The sequence below is a fragment of the Stegodyphus dumicola genome, chromosome 9, assembly GCF_044657685.1.
Source record: "Stegodyphus dumicola isolate Sdum_Otavi_A_Nest chromosome 9, ASM4465768v1".
Taxonomy (NCBI): Eukaryota; Metazoa; Arthropoda; class Arachnida; order Araneae; family Eresidae; genus Stegodyphus; species Stegodyphus dumicola.
The window spans coordinates 127,267,725-127,282,291 of NC_140776.1; the positions used below are offsets into that span (position 1 = coordinate 127,267,725).

The following is a 14,567-nucleotide window of genomic DNA, read 5'->3' on the forward strand; positions in this document are numbered from 1 at the left end:
AAAGCTAATTCAGATATCTCGGTTCACGCTGTTCTTGGGCCTGACGGTTGTGATTCCGTAGAGTGATTTTCTCCCGTAGAATTATGATCTGAAAGGAGAAAACTAACTGTGTGCTGGCTGAATGAGGTAGATTGCACTAAGGCGATAAAAGTAAAGAAAAACCATAAGTGAAAAATAAACATCTTAATGTTGAAGCAAGAGGGCCGAAAACATAACTGGCTTGAAAGAGATGGATGTCGTAAAAGAGACGGACTTGCCGAGAGATGGCGTTATTTATTTAGCCCTCGGGAATTTAATCTCAGTCATCGTACAAATAGAATGGAGAATTAAATTTCCAGTTCTTCAAATACGACTTGAATAAACTATATAGCAGGTTGCAATTTGTCTTCCTTCGATAACTCAGACGTTCTCTCTCCGGCCTTTTATAGCATTCAACCGTTCGCGACAAACTTCTAGTACTTCCTGCTTCTCGAAATTTCTGGAAAGAAATAACAGGATGGAATTACGGTTATAGCTAACATTGTGGTCAATTACATTTATTCCATTTCAATACAAATTCCCGAGATATCCCTTTATTAAACACACATGCCCGTGTATTTTGACTTTTCTAGCATAGATTTCCCTTAAAATTTGTCTCGCGCTGCATTGCACGGGGAAATACAACAATTTTAATTATAATTCTACTAAAATTACGTATCTAAAAATTCGTAACGCCATTATACATAAAATATGATACATGCCTTCTATATTTTCAGCATTGCTTCAGTAATTAATACTAATTTATTAAGTTACACATTTTATAAAATACTGATTTAAAAGCAGAAAGTTGATTTCAATTTAAAGTTATATTTCTGGTTTAAATTAAAAATCCAATTGATAGCCTTTCATTGACAATAACAACTTTGTTTTACAACGTGGTTAAATATTCAGCATATTTAATCTGGAAATTGATTGTAGCAAAATTGTAATTCTGGACCATCAGTCGAAATTAGCATTTTATATAACCTTTCAGAGCATTTTATTAGTAGTAGTATTAGTATCATTTTGCACTATTTAGAGATCTAACTGAATCATTAATAGGGGATATTTTATCTTTCGACTTTCCCATGAAAAGAAACAATGGGTTGAAATATCTTTGAATGAAAACATGTATCTTTACTAAATATAGTTTATTAAAAACACAGTACATTTAGGCTCAAAACAATAAGAAAGCGATGCAACAAATTTAGCTTTAACCAGAGTGCACCACGAGGAGGCCTGTCACCTTGCACCCCCGTCAGGTTACTGTCATGTTACCAGTCCATGGATAAAGGAGCATATTGACGAATGCACTGTACTATTATCTTTTAATTCTATTGTTCTTAAGTATTGAGAAGCAAGATCAATGGCTTAGTGGCCAAATGTATGGCATTTGTATAAATAAATAAACAGTATATTTACTCACATAATAAGCTAAAAGAAAATAATAAAAAGTTTCGAATTTTTAGTGTTTTGGTGTAACATGTGCCAAACAATTTTCAACAGAAAGATATAGACGACCAAATGTTGCCTAAAATATGTAATGATTTTAGAGTGCTGAATCCAGCTCATTTAATGTTATAAAAATATTTAATATTTCTAATTAGAAATCTCACAATTTAAATGCATTTATATTTAAATCAATCAGGTCAAACGCATAAAAAATATTCTTAACTGCATTTGTTGCTTTTAACTCGCTTGGTTTATTTATCATTAAAAGATAGATTAAATTTGAAAGTTACTTTATCTTATGGTTTGTCAAATGGGAGCACGCTGGCAAGTGGAAGATTAAAGTATTTTATTTCAGGCAGTGTATTTAAATAGCTAGCTTGTTGATTAAAACTGAAAAATAAATATCTTGCACTTTCAGGCATGACAACAATCTGGCGCGCTGGAAATAAAAATGTTTATTTCAAACAATTTTGCAATTGCTTGATTTTAAACAGCTGAGTTTGTTAATCAAAAATTCCTTTAATTAGCACCAAATTGGAAGTAAATGGGACAAAATTCAAAATTGGCTTCGAATGTTAAGAAAATGTTTGCCATGATATAAATTATCTGATGATGAAAACATGTCAGTTTCCCGCATGCTTCCTATAAAATATTGTTTTATGAAAATATTCAAAGTTACTTACTGATACCACAATAGAATACATACTAATTTCCATGAAAAGGTCTCGTATAGCAATGAAGGCATCTTTCACTTGTCGAGCAAAACTTTTCAGAGCAGCCAGGATGTCTCTCATAGTATCTATGATTGCTAAAATACATTAAAATATTTATGTAGATGCAAAGACGACTAGAGTACTACAAGTTTTAATAAAACTCGGATCTGTAACAGAACTGAAATTTTGTATGTAAATTTATCTTAAAAAATCAGCTAAGTGCAAGCAAAACTGGAAAAAGAATTTAAGCAAGGAAATGCATTCAACGCTGATCTTCCCAGTCCTGAATTAAAAGCATATCATTTCTTGGAATATAGCAATTAAAATTGAAGCTACATCTTTTTTGGTTAACTATAGTTTTGTTCAGTTTGTCTTATTACAGGCTTTGTCCCTCACGCTTACTTTGTAGCCATAGATTTTATCCACTTCGCCGTTTACCCCGAGACAGACTCATCGATTTGAAAAGTGTCGTCAGTAACTTTGAATTTAAATATAACATATGTATACAACAATACAACATATATTTAAATACAACATATATTTCTATATGTGTGTGTGCGTGTATATGTATGCATGTACAATATAGTATGTATGTATTTATTTTTATCAAAGGAAACACTTCGCAGTTCTAGAATTTTCCACAAAAATAGTCATACAACTTTTCACAGTATCACAAATTACAATCAGTAGTTACACTTCAGACCACTAAGAAAGTTAAACACTACGCAATGCAAAGCACATCCTTGCAGAGCAAAGCTAACCTGGAGATATCTTCAGTATTCCGAGCTCACGCTGAACTAACTGCTACAACAACAACAGTTACAGTTATTCTGTTACAATATCCCTTGCAAGATGTAGAAACTGTATTGCACCAGATGGCGCTGTGTGCGCTTGAATTCTTTGGACTATTGCAGAACTTGGATGACTGAGAAAGATGTAACACGAACGCGAAACACCAACTAACGTTTATATGTGCTTCCATTTATTGTAAATTTATTTATTGTGTCGTCAAATAAAACCTAGAGAAAATGACAAAAGGCGAGAATGCGTCTGACAGGTAAGCGAAATTACTTTATAATTTATTATTGAGTTTTAGCTACAAAGAATGTATATGCGTATTTACACAAGAACCGGATCGAAATGTCGCCAAATGGTCGCCAGGTTTGGCGCATTTTGGCGATTTCTCGTTAATTTAGCGAGATAGCAATTTACTCAATATTAAACAGACTTGCCCCTATTTTCATATTTTTCCTATAGGGCACCGTAACTTTATATTTTCATATTACATTATACAGAAAAATACAACAATTTCGCATATAATTTCACTAAAATTGTCTATCTATATGTAAAGTTCTTCACAATATTTTACTCAAATATTTGCTTATTTAGAAAAGTCATTGGCCTTTTGATATCAGTTATCAACTTACATATCAATGCAACCACCCTGTCGCAATTTGACGGCATTATACAGATGGAAAGATAAAAGTTACTTATAGGGTGTAAGTTGATGATTTGCTAGAGTTTCTTTAAAATATTAAAAGAAAGCATACTTCAGTTTAAAATACAAATTTGAATTATTAAGTGAAGGATTAAGTGATATATTAAAAAAAATAAAAACTTACATTCATGTTCAAAGCTCTTCGTAATTTTTTGAGCTATTCTTCTCCACAAGTATACAGCGATTTTCTTTTTAAAAAATCAGAGATTTGGCATCCCGCAAATCTCGGCAACACCGGCCATCTACCAAGCACATTTCCTCGAGATTATGCTAGAAAATTCTTTATTCCTGCAGAAATTTGACTATAGTTACTTTCATTGCTGGCAAATCTCATAGACACCTATTTTAAAATTAAGTTTGAAAATGCCATGACTTTTTATAGAAATCGTTGGAACTTGGGATACAACAAAAAGAACACATATAAAAATGGCGACGCTGCTTGACTGAAGGATTGTTATGAGTGTAGTTCCCTGGTACATTCTCAAAATTTGGCGAATTATATTAAGGTAGTTGCGATAGCACATGCAAGTACTATTATTTGAAGCAGTAAATCGTAAAAGCTACTAATGACGCTTTTCAAATCGACGAGTCTGTCTCAGGAGAAACGGTAAAATGGTTAGTTGCAAATTAGTTTGTTGCAAAGTAATTCTTTAAACTCATTCGAAACTGAGTATTTGAAACAAAACGGAAGCAAGAATAATTACCAATCAAAGGAGCGAAAATGGAACTGAGGATGGCCTTTGTCTGCTTTATTAGGATCTCTTGGCCGCAATTCATGCTCTCTACAAGAATATTCGCGTTCCTCATGGCATTCTTGGCAGGCCCACTCATCACGAGGATGTAAGTAATTGCCATCAGAACCATCCTTCCCCTACCTGAAAAAAAAAAAAAAAAGTTAGACAATTTTATCATTGTGGAATAATACATATATTGTACAGTGTATTCTCGATTATACGGGAACTAATTATCCGGTTTGGAAATTATCTATGCATGGCAATGCCCACGCAAGCACACTCAACATTATACGCGAGAGCGGGTTAAAAAATAAAACGCGCAATTCCGAGCTTTGTCAGGTAAGCGCTTGGTCAAAGTATAACACTCGTTCGATCATGGAGAAGGTTCTTCCTAATATAGAAATCGGATATTTATCTAATTGTGAAGAAGTTGAGACCGTAAGTAAAGTCGTATGTCAAAAAAATTAAAGATGCAAAATTCTTCGGGAATGTTGTTCAAGGAAACACCGAGGAATGGTTCGATGGCGAATCGGCTGAGTCGATTCAAACATTGAGACAGAGAGTGAGACTGAAAATATAAAAACGAAAAAGATACTCACAATTACATTAGCCCTGAGACAGCAATGACATTGTTGGAACTCCGTTGAACTTCGTTGTCCAAAGGGGATTCAAGTGCATGATAAAATAGCAGTTCGAAAAATACACAGTTAAATTCACCAAATATTTAAACGAACATCAATATCAGAAACGGCGCGTTTAGTGGGCTGTTCCACGTGCAGTTATTATGAGCACATATCGAAAGTAGTGTATGGATGGTGAAACGACAAGTCGCCGGCCAGCATTATATCGTCGAGGGCATATTGATTCCAGAAGACAGCGGAGATTGCTACGCATTGTTCGCCGTGACCGAAGAGCTACAACAGTGGCGACCCAGACAGTGTTTCTCAACACACTATGCAATGTACATTGCTGTGTATGGACCTACGCAATCTGAGGCCGAAGCATATCCCTGCACTGACGGAACGTCATCGCCAGCTGCGTCTGCAATAGGCCAAGAAACATTGGAATTGGACATTAGAAGAATGGAAGGAAGTTGCATGGTTCGACGAATAGCGTTTTCTAGTCCATCATATCGATGGGCATGTGCTAATATGCCAATTTCCAAATGAAACCCTGGCTGCCGGATGCAGAGTTGGACGGAGACAAGCCGGTGGCGGGGCTATTATGGTGTGGGCAATGTTTTCATGGAGCACATTAGAGCCCAAAATTTCCATAGAGTAATCCCTGACATCTGGTGCACTACGTGAACATCGATGTAGACCAGGTTCACCCATTCATGACAACAGTATTTCCAGCGGGAGACGGAAATACTAACAGGATCATGCAAAATGTCATAAAGGTCGAATTGTCAGAGAGTGTTTCGAGGAACATTCTAGTGACTTTCATGTCAGCCTCCAAATTCACCTGATATTAATCCAATAGAGCATTTGTGATCCCATCTGGAAATCCAAATTCGTGATGCCACGCTACCCCCTCGAAATGTGCGGGAATTGCTGGACCAGTTGGTGAGCGACTGGTACCAGATACCTCAGACTACCTATCAGCAACTTATGGGGTCAATGCAACACCAGGTGCTGGCAGTTTAGGGGCTAAAGGTTGACCTACATGTTATTAACAGGGTGGTCATAATGTAATGGTTCTTCGTATATATATATACTAAAAAGCTCAGCGGTCATACGAAATGAACGCTGTTCTAGATATTATAAATTGTAATTAAAATGATTTGTGCAAAGGTGTCTGCTAATTCAAACTGAATTACCCAGGGCAGGCGGCGAGGACGCCCCTTTGCTTACTGTCCCACGGGGTTTTCCCCCTTCTGCTTGCTTAATTGCTTAAAGTAGAGTGCAATGAAGGAAACCACTGGCAGTACATTTCTTAAGAGTCACCGCTAGCTCAATAAATAAAGGTGATTTAAATAATAAAAATGTAAATTCACATGTCAAAGATTTCTTTGTACACAACATTTCTTTTGTATACCTTTCCATCATTTTTAAGCTCGCCTTGCTCGACCATCAATTATTTTTAATTTTACGTCCGTTCTTTCACGAACTCTTGAACAGGCAACATAAAGTAGACCGTGTCCAAATGCAGGCTCAAGTAAAATTATGCCAACACGCTTAAGGGGTTTGGCCCTGAGACTTATGGATGGTCATAGCAAAGGCAAGTTTTACAGGAAATTGTCTACGTCTCAATTGAAACGGCAACCCTGTGCCGTGGCAACTTCACCCTATTGGCTGGTACAGTTACGCAAGCAACCAATAAACTATCGACGACAAACAGACACTTAAGCCGCATATAATAAAGATATTTATTTATTTCATTTTATTTGTTTTTTCATCGTTGCCGGTTGCATATTTCCGAATTCTATTATATATCTAGATGTTAAATTTATTTATTAAATGTTAAATGCACGTGCTCTTGTATTTTTAATTTTTCCGGCTTAGCTTTCCCATAATATTCGTCACGCGTTGCACTGCACGGAGAATAAAACAATTTACAGTTACGCAAGCAACCAATAAACTATCGGCGACAAACACTTAAGCCGCTTATATATAAGATATATATATATACGAAATGAAATAATTAAATTATTATTTTGTTTCATATTTCAATTACTTTATGCAGAATAAAGGTATTATTTAAGATCAGAGGGTGAAATTATTCAAATTTAACTCTCCTACCTGCCACTTTTACAGCAAAGTATGAGTAACTTAACATTTCTGAGAGCCACTATAATTACTTCAAACCACAAATCAAACGTTAAGGAAAGAAGTACTACAATAATTTAGAAATGCAAGCATTATAGTGAACAGGCTTGGATGTATGGTATAAAAATTACGGGATGCTATTCCAAAAACCCACTGCAGGTAACCTCTCAAAATGAAATTTAAGTGCTATGAAATGTTTCTGTTTTCCGATATGAACGCAGCCGATCAAAGTGTATTACATTTTCTGATAATGCACTGTATTCTCTAGAGATGCCCTTAACACTCAAACCGGGAAAAGGTTTGCTAAAAAAACTCCAAAACTGGCATGAGAAAGTAGCATTTTCTTAATTTTAATACCAAAATGCCCCTCCTATTTTATACCATTATGTCCTTTTAGCATATTGCCTTAGTTTCTCCATATTTCAAGATTCACCTACATACACTTTCTTTAAAATGTTACAAAAAATACAGTTTAAGTGCTATAAGGTGTTTCTCTTTTCCGATCTAACAGCAGTCAGCCAAAGTGTATTGCATTTTCTGGTAATGTACTATATTCCTTAAAGATGCTCTTAACCCTCCAAACGGGAATAAAGGCTAAAAAACTTTAAATTTCTGAAAACTGCCATGCGTAAGAAGTATTTTCTAGATTTTAATGCCGAAATCCTCTTGTTACTTTATACCTGGGTTTAAGTATTTTTAACATATTGCCTTAATTTCCTAAGCATATTTCAAGGTACATCTACGAGTATATATACTTTCTTAAAGATGTTACAAAATATATCCTAAGGGGGTAAATATGTATGTTATATGCGCAATTACACACACACACACGCCCGCGCGCCGCTCATACACTTATATAAGGTGTAAGCGGTGCATACGGCTTTGCCGGTTAGAGGACAAATTCTTACCTGAGAAAAGCTCTGGCAAAGCGAGGAAAGTTATGCACCTGGCTTCTTCACTGAAAGCGAGTGCCGTAGAAAGAACCATACCAAGCACACAACAAAATGCCGTGGTTACACGGGGATTAATGTTCAGTTGGTCCAAGAAGAAGAAGAACGCAGCCGCTGTGAGAAGGAGGCCAAAAACAAATCCCAGAAAACTTTTAATCGCATAGTTCTCGAAAGTACCATCCAAACAAGGTCGCCTAAAATGAACAAAGAATATGTTAACATGCAAATACGAAAGAAGATTTGTAAGTTACGAAATAAATAAATAAAACTATTACGAACTGCAAATCTGCTTTCACGGGTAACAGTTTTAACAGCAGATCGAAAGCATGAACGATTTTAATAACAGGTAAGAATGGTACTTCCAATATTATCCAATCGATCGCAAAAGTTTGCTTTCGTCAAGCCATGAAAATTGGCGGAGATCCCACCACATTTATGCCAGTCGCTTCTGTGAAGTTTTGAACTACACTTCTATCTGTAGGTCTTACAATAAAACATTCGTCAATCTTTCTGGACAATCCACCAAATAGCACCAACAGAGGAAGTATTCGGCCGCTTCATTTTACGCTTCTTAAAAAGACTTTCGTCGATTTCTACATTTTTGTTAGCCTACCGCCCTCTGCCCCGAATTTGTCTCTAGACCTGTTTAGAACGCAATGAGTATAAACTCTTTTCACAGGAATTCTTCCAGTCTATTATTATTTTTGCCATATCCAGCGGCTGTTTTTCGTATTCGACAGATATTAATTCTCTCAACCGGTTAAATGAACCAGAGTTAAATGAACCAGAAAGTAGTCATGAATACGAATCGAAAGCCTTCAAATCACTTTTTTTTTTTTTTTTTTTTTTTTTTTTTTTTTTCGAAATGCGAGGAAAAAATATAACAGTAACAGTTAATTTTTTTCAGGTAAGAAACCAGGTAAGAGAAATAAAAGGTGTTCTCATTCGAGAAAAAGCAATATATTTAACTTTTAAATTTAAGCGCATTGTTTCAAAATGGCGACACCTCGAGCTCGAAATTTGAATTTCGAATTTGTTGTTATTTATTTCATATTTGGCGTGAATTTCAGGAATTTTTGTTAAAAAAACTAATGATAAAACGCTTTATGTTGCTACTCGACAAAGCGCAGGACATTATGTTCCAAATTTAAGCAGAATTCAATGTAATAAAAGACGTGTATTACCACTCAGCAAAATGCAATATATTTGTCTTTGAATTTAATCACCAAATTCAGCAATTTAAAAGATATGTGTTGTCACTGCCCGAAATAAATATTTTTATTTTTAAGCAACTTGGTGTTGTGGTTCAGTAAAGCGTCAAGATAATATTTAATTTTTTTTTCAAATTTATTGTTATTAATTAATTGCATATAATTAACAAACTTAGCTATTTAAAGGCAATAATCCCAGACTCATTTCGATTATTATTAATTACTAACTGGGCTCGTGAAACTACATTAGATGGGCTCATTAAAATCATTATACATTTTTGCTTCTTTTTATAACTATTTAGGATTTAGGTGGTTGGTCACGCAAACATTTAATTAAAAAAATACATGTAAAGTTCAACAAGTAAAATAGCAATTTGCGATTCGATATTCACCTTTCATTAATCATTTTTGTCAATAGAGGGCGGCACTAGCAATCTCAAGATCTCATCCTGTGCCCATTACATTCCTTAACTTAGTTGTTTATAGATAATCTCCTTTCGTTCATTCGGATGACTGTGCGATAGCAGGTAATTTTTTTTAAATAAAGAACGTAGAACGAAAGAACGTAGGTCACCATTACTCGTATGATGTACTAGTAAATGCTACATCCTAATGTAGAAACCAGTAGAAGAAAGAAGTAAAAATTTTAACGTTTTTATTTTTTCATTTAAAGTACTCGAGGTACTACTGCATTCGTAAAAATAAATATACTTTATACAAATTTATACCTCTTAGCTGCATTAAATATGTATCATTACTATGTTTTTGTCATGCGATGTTTTATAGCTTTATATGAAGTCGTTTCTTGGAATGACTTTGTTTTGGAACTGTGAGATTTTGTAATCGCCTTAAATTTCTATCACAATACCGCGATATTTAGGAACGTGTCACGATGTTTTAGAATTGTGACGCTTTCTCCTTTCTTATTTTTCTACCACGAAATTTTATACTACAATGTCTCCTCTCCCGCGTCCTTTTCTCGGTGATGTCTCCACTGGCAACCATGTCTTCAATTATTTTAAAATAAAGTAAAAATAATAGGCAAGAAGTTAACTTTTTTTTTTCTTTCTCTAGATTAAATTTTGCATACTTGCCTTCTGTACACAAAATGGGGCTTCCCACCATCTTTCAATCTCCGCTTCCCGAAATGGCCACTAATCTGTTTCTTGCGTCCTTGCTCTGGAATAGTCTCATTTTCCGTGGCCTGGGGTTTTCTGCAATTTCTCCGTAAGTGGCCTTCAGCACCGTAGTTCAAGCACTTTGGTTTCTTGCTCCATCTCGAGGCATTGACTTCCCTGTTTAAATCGTCTGCTTTATTTTCCAGGCTCTAAGGTGTTCTGCAGTTCTTTTCGAACATGGCTTTCAGTACCATATTTCCAACACTTTAGAGCCAGTTTGTTCTCACTCCTACTCGGTATCAAAGCATTGACTTGTTCGGATAAATCATCTAAACGAGCCATCATTTGATCCACTGTCTCGTGGATTTTCACAGCTCTGGCTGGATGGCGATCTCTACGAGTTGCTTGTTGGGCTGCCTCGAATTTCATGGCGTACACTAGAGCGCTTTTTAAGTGCTTGACATCCGCCATTAGTAGAGCTTTCTGTATTTCAGGATCTCGGATGCTGTCGATGAAGTACTGCAGGGACAGGATTTCCCTTGTTTCTATCGGGAATTCTTAAAAGGCGAGATGAGACAGCCTTTCAACATCCGTGGCAAATTTCGGGAAAGTTTCCGTTGGCTTCTATTAACGGGAATTTAAATGAAGCCTGCTGTAGTGTTTTAAACACTTCACCCCAAAGCTCAGCTACAACCCGCAAGACAGAGCTTCGAAATCTAGCCTTTCGTTTTCAGGAAGAGTCTGAATGATATCCACTGCGTCTGCTCTCAGAATAAGATGACCGACCTTAGCTTGGGGATCCCATCCATTAGCTTCCGCCACTATAAAAATTGTGTCTTATATACGTGCCAAGAGGTCTTGCCATCATATGTGGATAACTTCGGAGACGAACGAGCAGGCATTGGCAAAAATTTAAAGCCATCAGAATTGCTTCCTGCTGTCGTTATGCATTTCTTTAATGTCTGAACTTCTTTGGCGACGACAGCAGAAACTTTGTTTCCAATTTGGTCTTCAATATATCCTTGGATGGCAAAAACTCATTCTTCAATTTGTTGTCGGGCTGTCGAAACTCTTCCTTCGATTAGTTTGACCTGCTTCAATCTTTTTGTGAACAGCTTTCATTTGTGCTATAACGGATTCTTCTATCTTTTTCTTAACGGATTCTTCCATCTTTTCTTGAACAGCTTCATCTCTTTAACGGATTTTTTGTTAGCTTACATCTCCTCTTCAACGGAATCTTTGAGAACTTTCATCTCTGCTTGGCCCGTTTGCGTTTCCTCTTTAACAGCTTTCATCTCCGCTTCAACAGAATCTTTCATCTGTTCTTTAAATGCAGCAAAGGCTACTATGAACTGCCTTAAATGCTCCTCCTTCGCTCTTGTCACTGGTATTCAATCCCAAGGCTGCCACCAAAACGTGTTGCGTGCGTACGGGTTCTTAACAGATTGAATGCACAAATCCGATAAAAGTTTAATAAAATTTCTTTTTACCAAAAGATATACTACAGAACACTGGAATTTTTCTCAGAAACATTTGTACAATATCACGCATATCACAATATCACGCAGTAATAATCAGTAGTTATACCTTAAACTACTAAAAACGTTAAATAGAACGCAAAGCACAGACAAGAGAAAGCTAATCCCATCAACGATAACAACAGCAGCTAACTAAACAAATAAACTGAGCAATGCCAATAAGGAAAAATTTCAGAGTACCTGTGTTTCAAAACCACGCACCACCACATCAGAGTAACGTTGCATATATACAGAGTTGGGGAGAACAGAGAAGAAAGAAGGGGGCAAATAATAGGAAAACCTACATGGCTGAGTGGTAGCAGATTGAGAAGAGATAAATCTCTGGGAAAACAGATGATTCAATAAAAATCAGAGTTAGTAAAATAGGAGTAAAGAATCATTGACAATGGCACATTAAACAATACTTAGCTGTGAAACGACGGATAAGTGGGCGAAGTTTTGTGTTGGACGGCTAATCGAAGTTAATCATCAGTTTTGCAAAACGCTAACATAATTTAAGGAGCTTGTATTCCTAATATTAATTTATTTATTTGAGATTAAGAATTTCGTATTTTTTTGAATAACTGGAATAGTATTTTGCAGGAAGTTGAGATTGCTATCATGTTTAAATACATCAAAGATGGGGGTTGAGTTTTTCTTCTTCAGAAATATTTTTCTTAAGTATTTCACTGTAGGAGAATTTTTTCGTAGTGAAGCTGACAGGGGGATTGTCCTTAGTAAATGAAGGGAAATTAACTTCAGTTCTGGCAGGTGCTGGGTTACGTCGTTCACTTTTATTTTACATCTCGGCGAGTCTTTTCTGATATTCAGGGCATCCTTGAAATTAGCCTACATGATTATGACCGCAGGAAATACATTTAGGTTCTTGACCATCCTTAAGAATACAGGTAAAACTTCTGTGAGGACCTCCACATTTACAGCATCTTTCATCGTTGAAACATCTATGTTGGGTATTCCCAATCCTTGGGCATTTAAATCACCGGGTTGGCAGTTTTCTTTAGGCTTGTAACGTTCAATAGAGACTTGGAAACTACAGATGTTTTTGACAGAATATTTTGCATGGCCTTCCTTGAAATTGTCAAGCTCAATGAAATAAATAAGCAGGTTTGGTGTTCCGTTTTCAGTTTTTGTAGTGAATTGCTTGACTTTACGTACAGGAAATTTTCTCATCGACATTATTTGAAAAATATAATTTTCTGAAATCGTGCCTGGTAGGTTTCTGATTATCCATTTGGTACGAATGAAATTTAAGCTTGGACTGTTCCAGGAATTGAGCGAGTTGTTGGTAATATTCTACAGAATTGGGAAAAGTAAGGATTGAACCTCTTCGTAGTTGAGCATCGAATTCATTAACACAGACTTTGTGAAGGAGCAGGTTCAGGTTCCAGAAAAATCCCTTCTATATTACTTTAAGTCAGAACAATTAGAAGCATTTTACTTGGCTGTGCGTAGGAATTAACTTCAGTTTTTAAAACTGAGCTGAGATGTCTCTGTCCGGCTTTTTAAAGCTTTTAATCGGTCGCGAGAGAGTTCTAGTAATTTCTTTGCTTCTCGAGATTTCTCGAAACCAACAAGAGGATAGAATTACGGTTACAGCTAACACAGTAGTCAATTACATTTATTCACTTTCATTGCAAATAAAAGAGAATCAAAACAAGAGGAAAGTAAATGTCTACATAAGTTTTCTCAGAAACCAGCCCATGGCGTCCGCACTCTTTACATACATATATTTTACGCTAATTTAACTAAATTTTAATTAAAACTCAGAGATTTGCGATGCCACTCTGCAAAAGCAGAAAATGTATATGTTTTAAATTTAATAAGAAAACTCGGCGATATTAAAAAAAATGTTCCCACTTGGGAAAACGCAGTTATATTAATTTATCTCGAATTTAAAAATAAATTCTGCTATTTAAGAGAAATGTGTTGCCACTGCCCAAATTAAAATACACTGGTGTGCAAAAATTAAGGACGAGACGGTTTTTTCAATATACCTTTGTACAAAAGCTTTCCAAATCAACACATTTAATACCGTAAGATCCCCAATACGTAAGGACATGAGCAATGTAACCAACACATACTAAAAGAGAAATCAGAGGGATAAAAAGAAGCTTTATTGAAAAAGAAGCATGGAGCGCAATGCGACTGAAGGCCGAAACATCCCTGTGATGGGTGTCCAGCAAGAAACATCCGGTCTTTAAGAGGGGATATGATCTCCCCTGACTGCTAGGCAGGTTTCACAGCGTCTGCCCATGCTGAGAATGAGGGTGTCAGTGAGTTGTTGAGGCATTGCTGCCCATTCGTCTTGCAGCGCCAATCGAAGCTCCGGAATCGTTACTGGTGGTAAGGTACGAGCTGCCAAGCCTAGAAAATCCCATACATGCTCAATGGGATTGAGATCCGGAGATCGTGCCGGCCAATCCATACGTTCAATATCCTCACTCTCTAAGAGCTGTTCGGCAGCTACTGTGCGATGACATGGTGCATTGTCGTCCATGAAAAGGAACTGCGGACCCATAGCGCCTCTAAAAAGACGCACATATGGAAGAAAAATCTCGTTACAATAA

General features: G+C 36.2%; 1 protein-coding gene across 1 annotated transcript in view; it reads right to left on the minus strand.

Annotated features, from left to right (window-relative positions):
- LOC118179875 (DC-STAMP domain-containing protein 2-like) overlaps positions 1-14,567 on the minus strand; it is a 78,846-nt gene that overhangs the window by 61,690 nt on the left and 2,589 nt on the right. Inside the window, exons 2-4 of the mRNA XM_085823123.1 lie at positions 8,092-8,327; positions 4,386-4,556; positions 2,177-2,278 (exon numbers count right to left, since the gene is read on the minus strand). Of these exons, the coding sequence (XP_085679249.1) occupies positions 2,177-2,278; positions 4,386-4,556; positions 8,092-8,327 (509 nt within the window). The remainder of the gene's footprint in view (positions 1-2,176; positions 2,279-4,385; positions 4,557-8,091; positions 8,328-14,567) is intronic.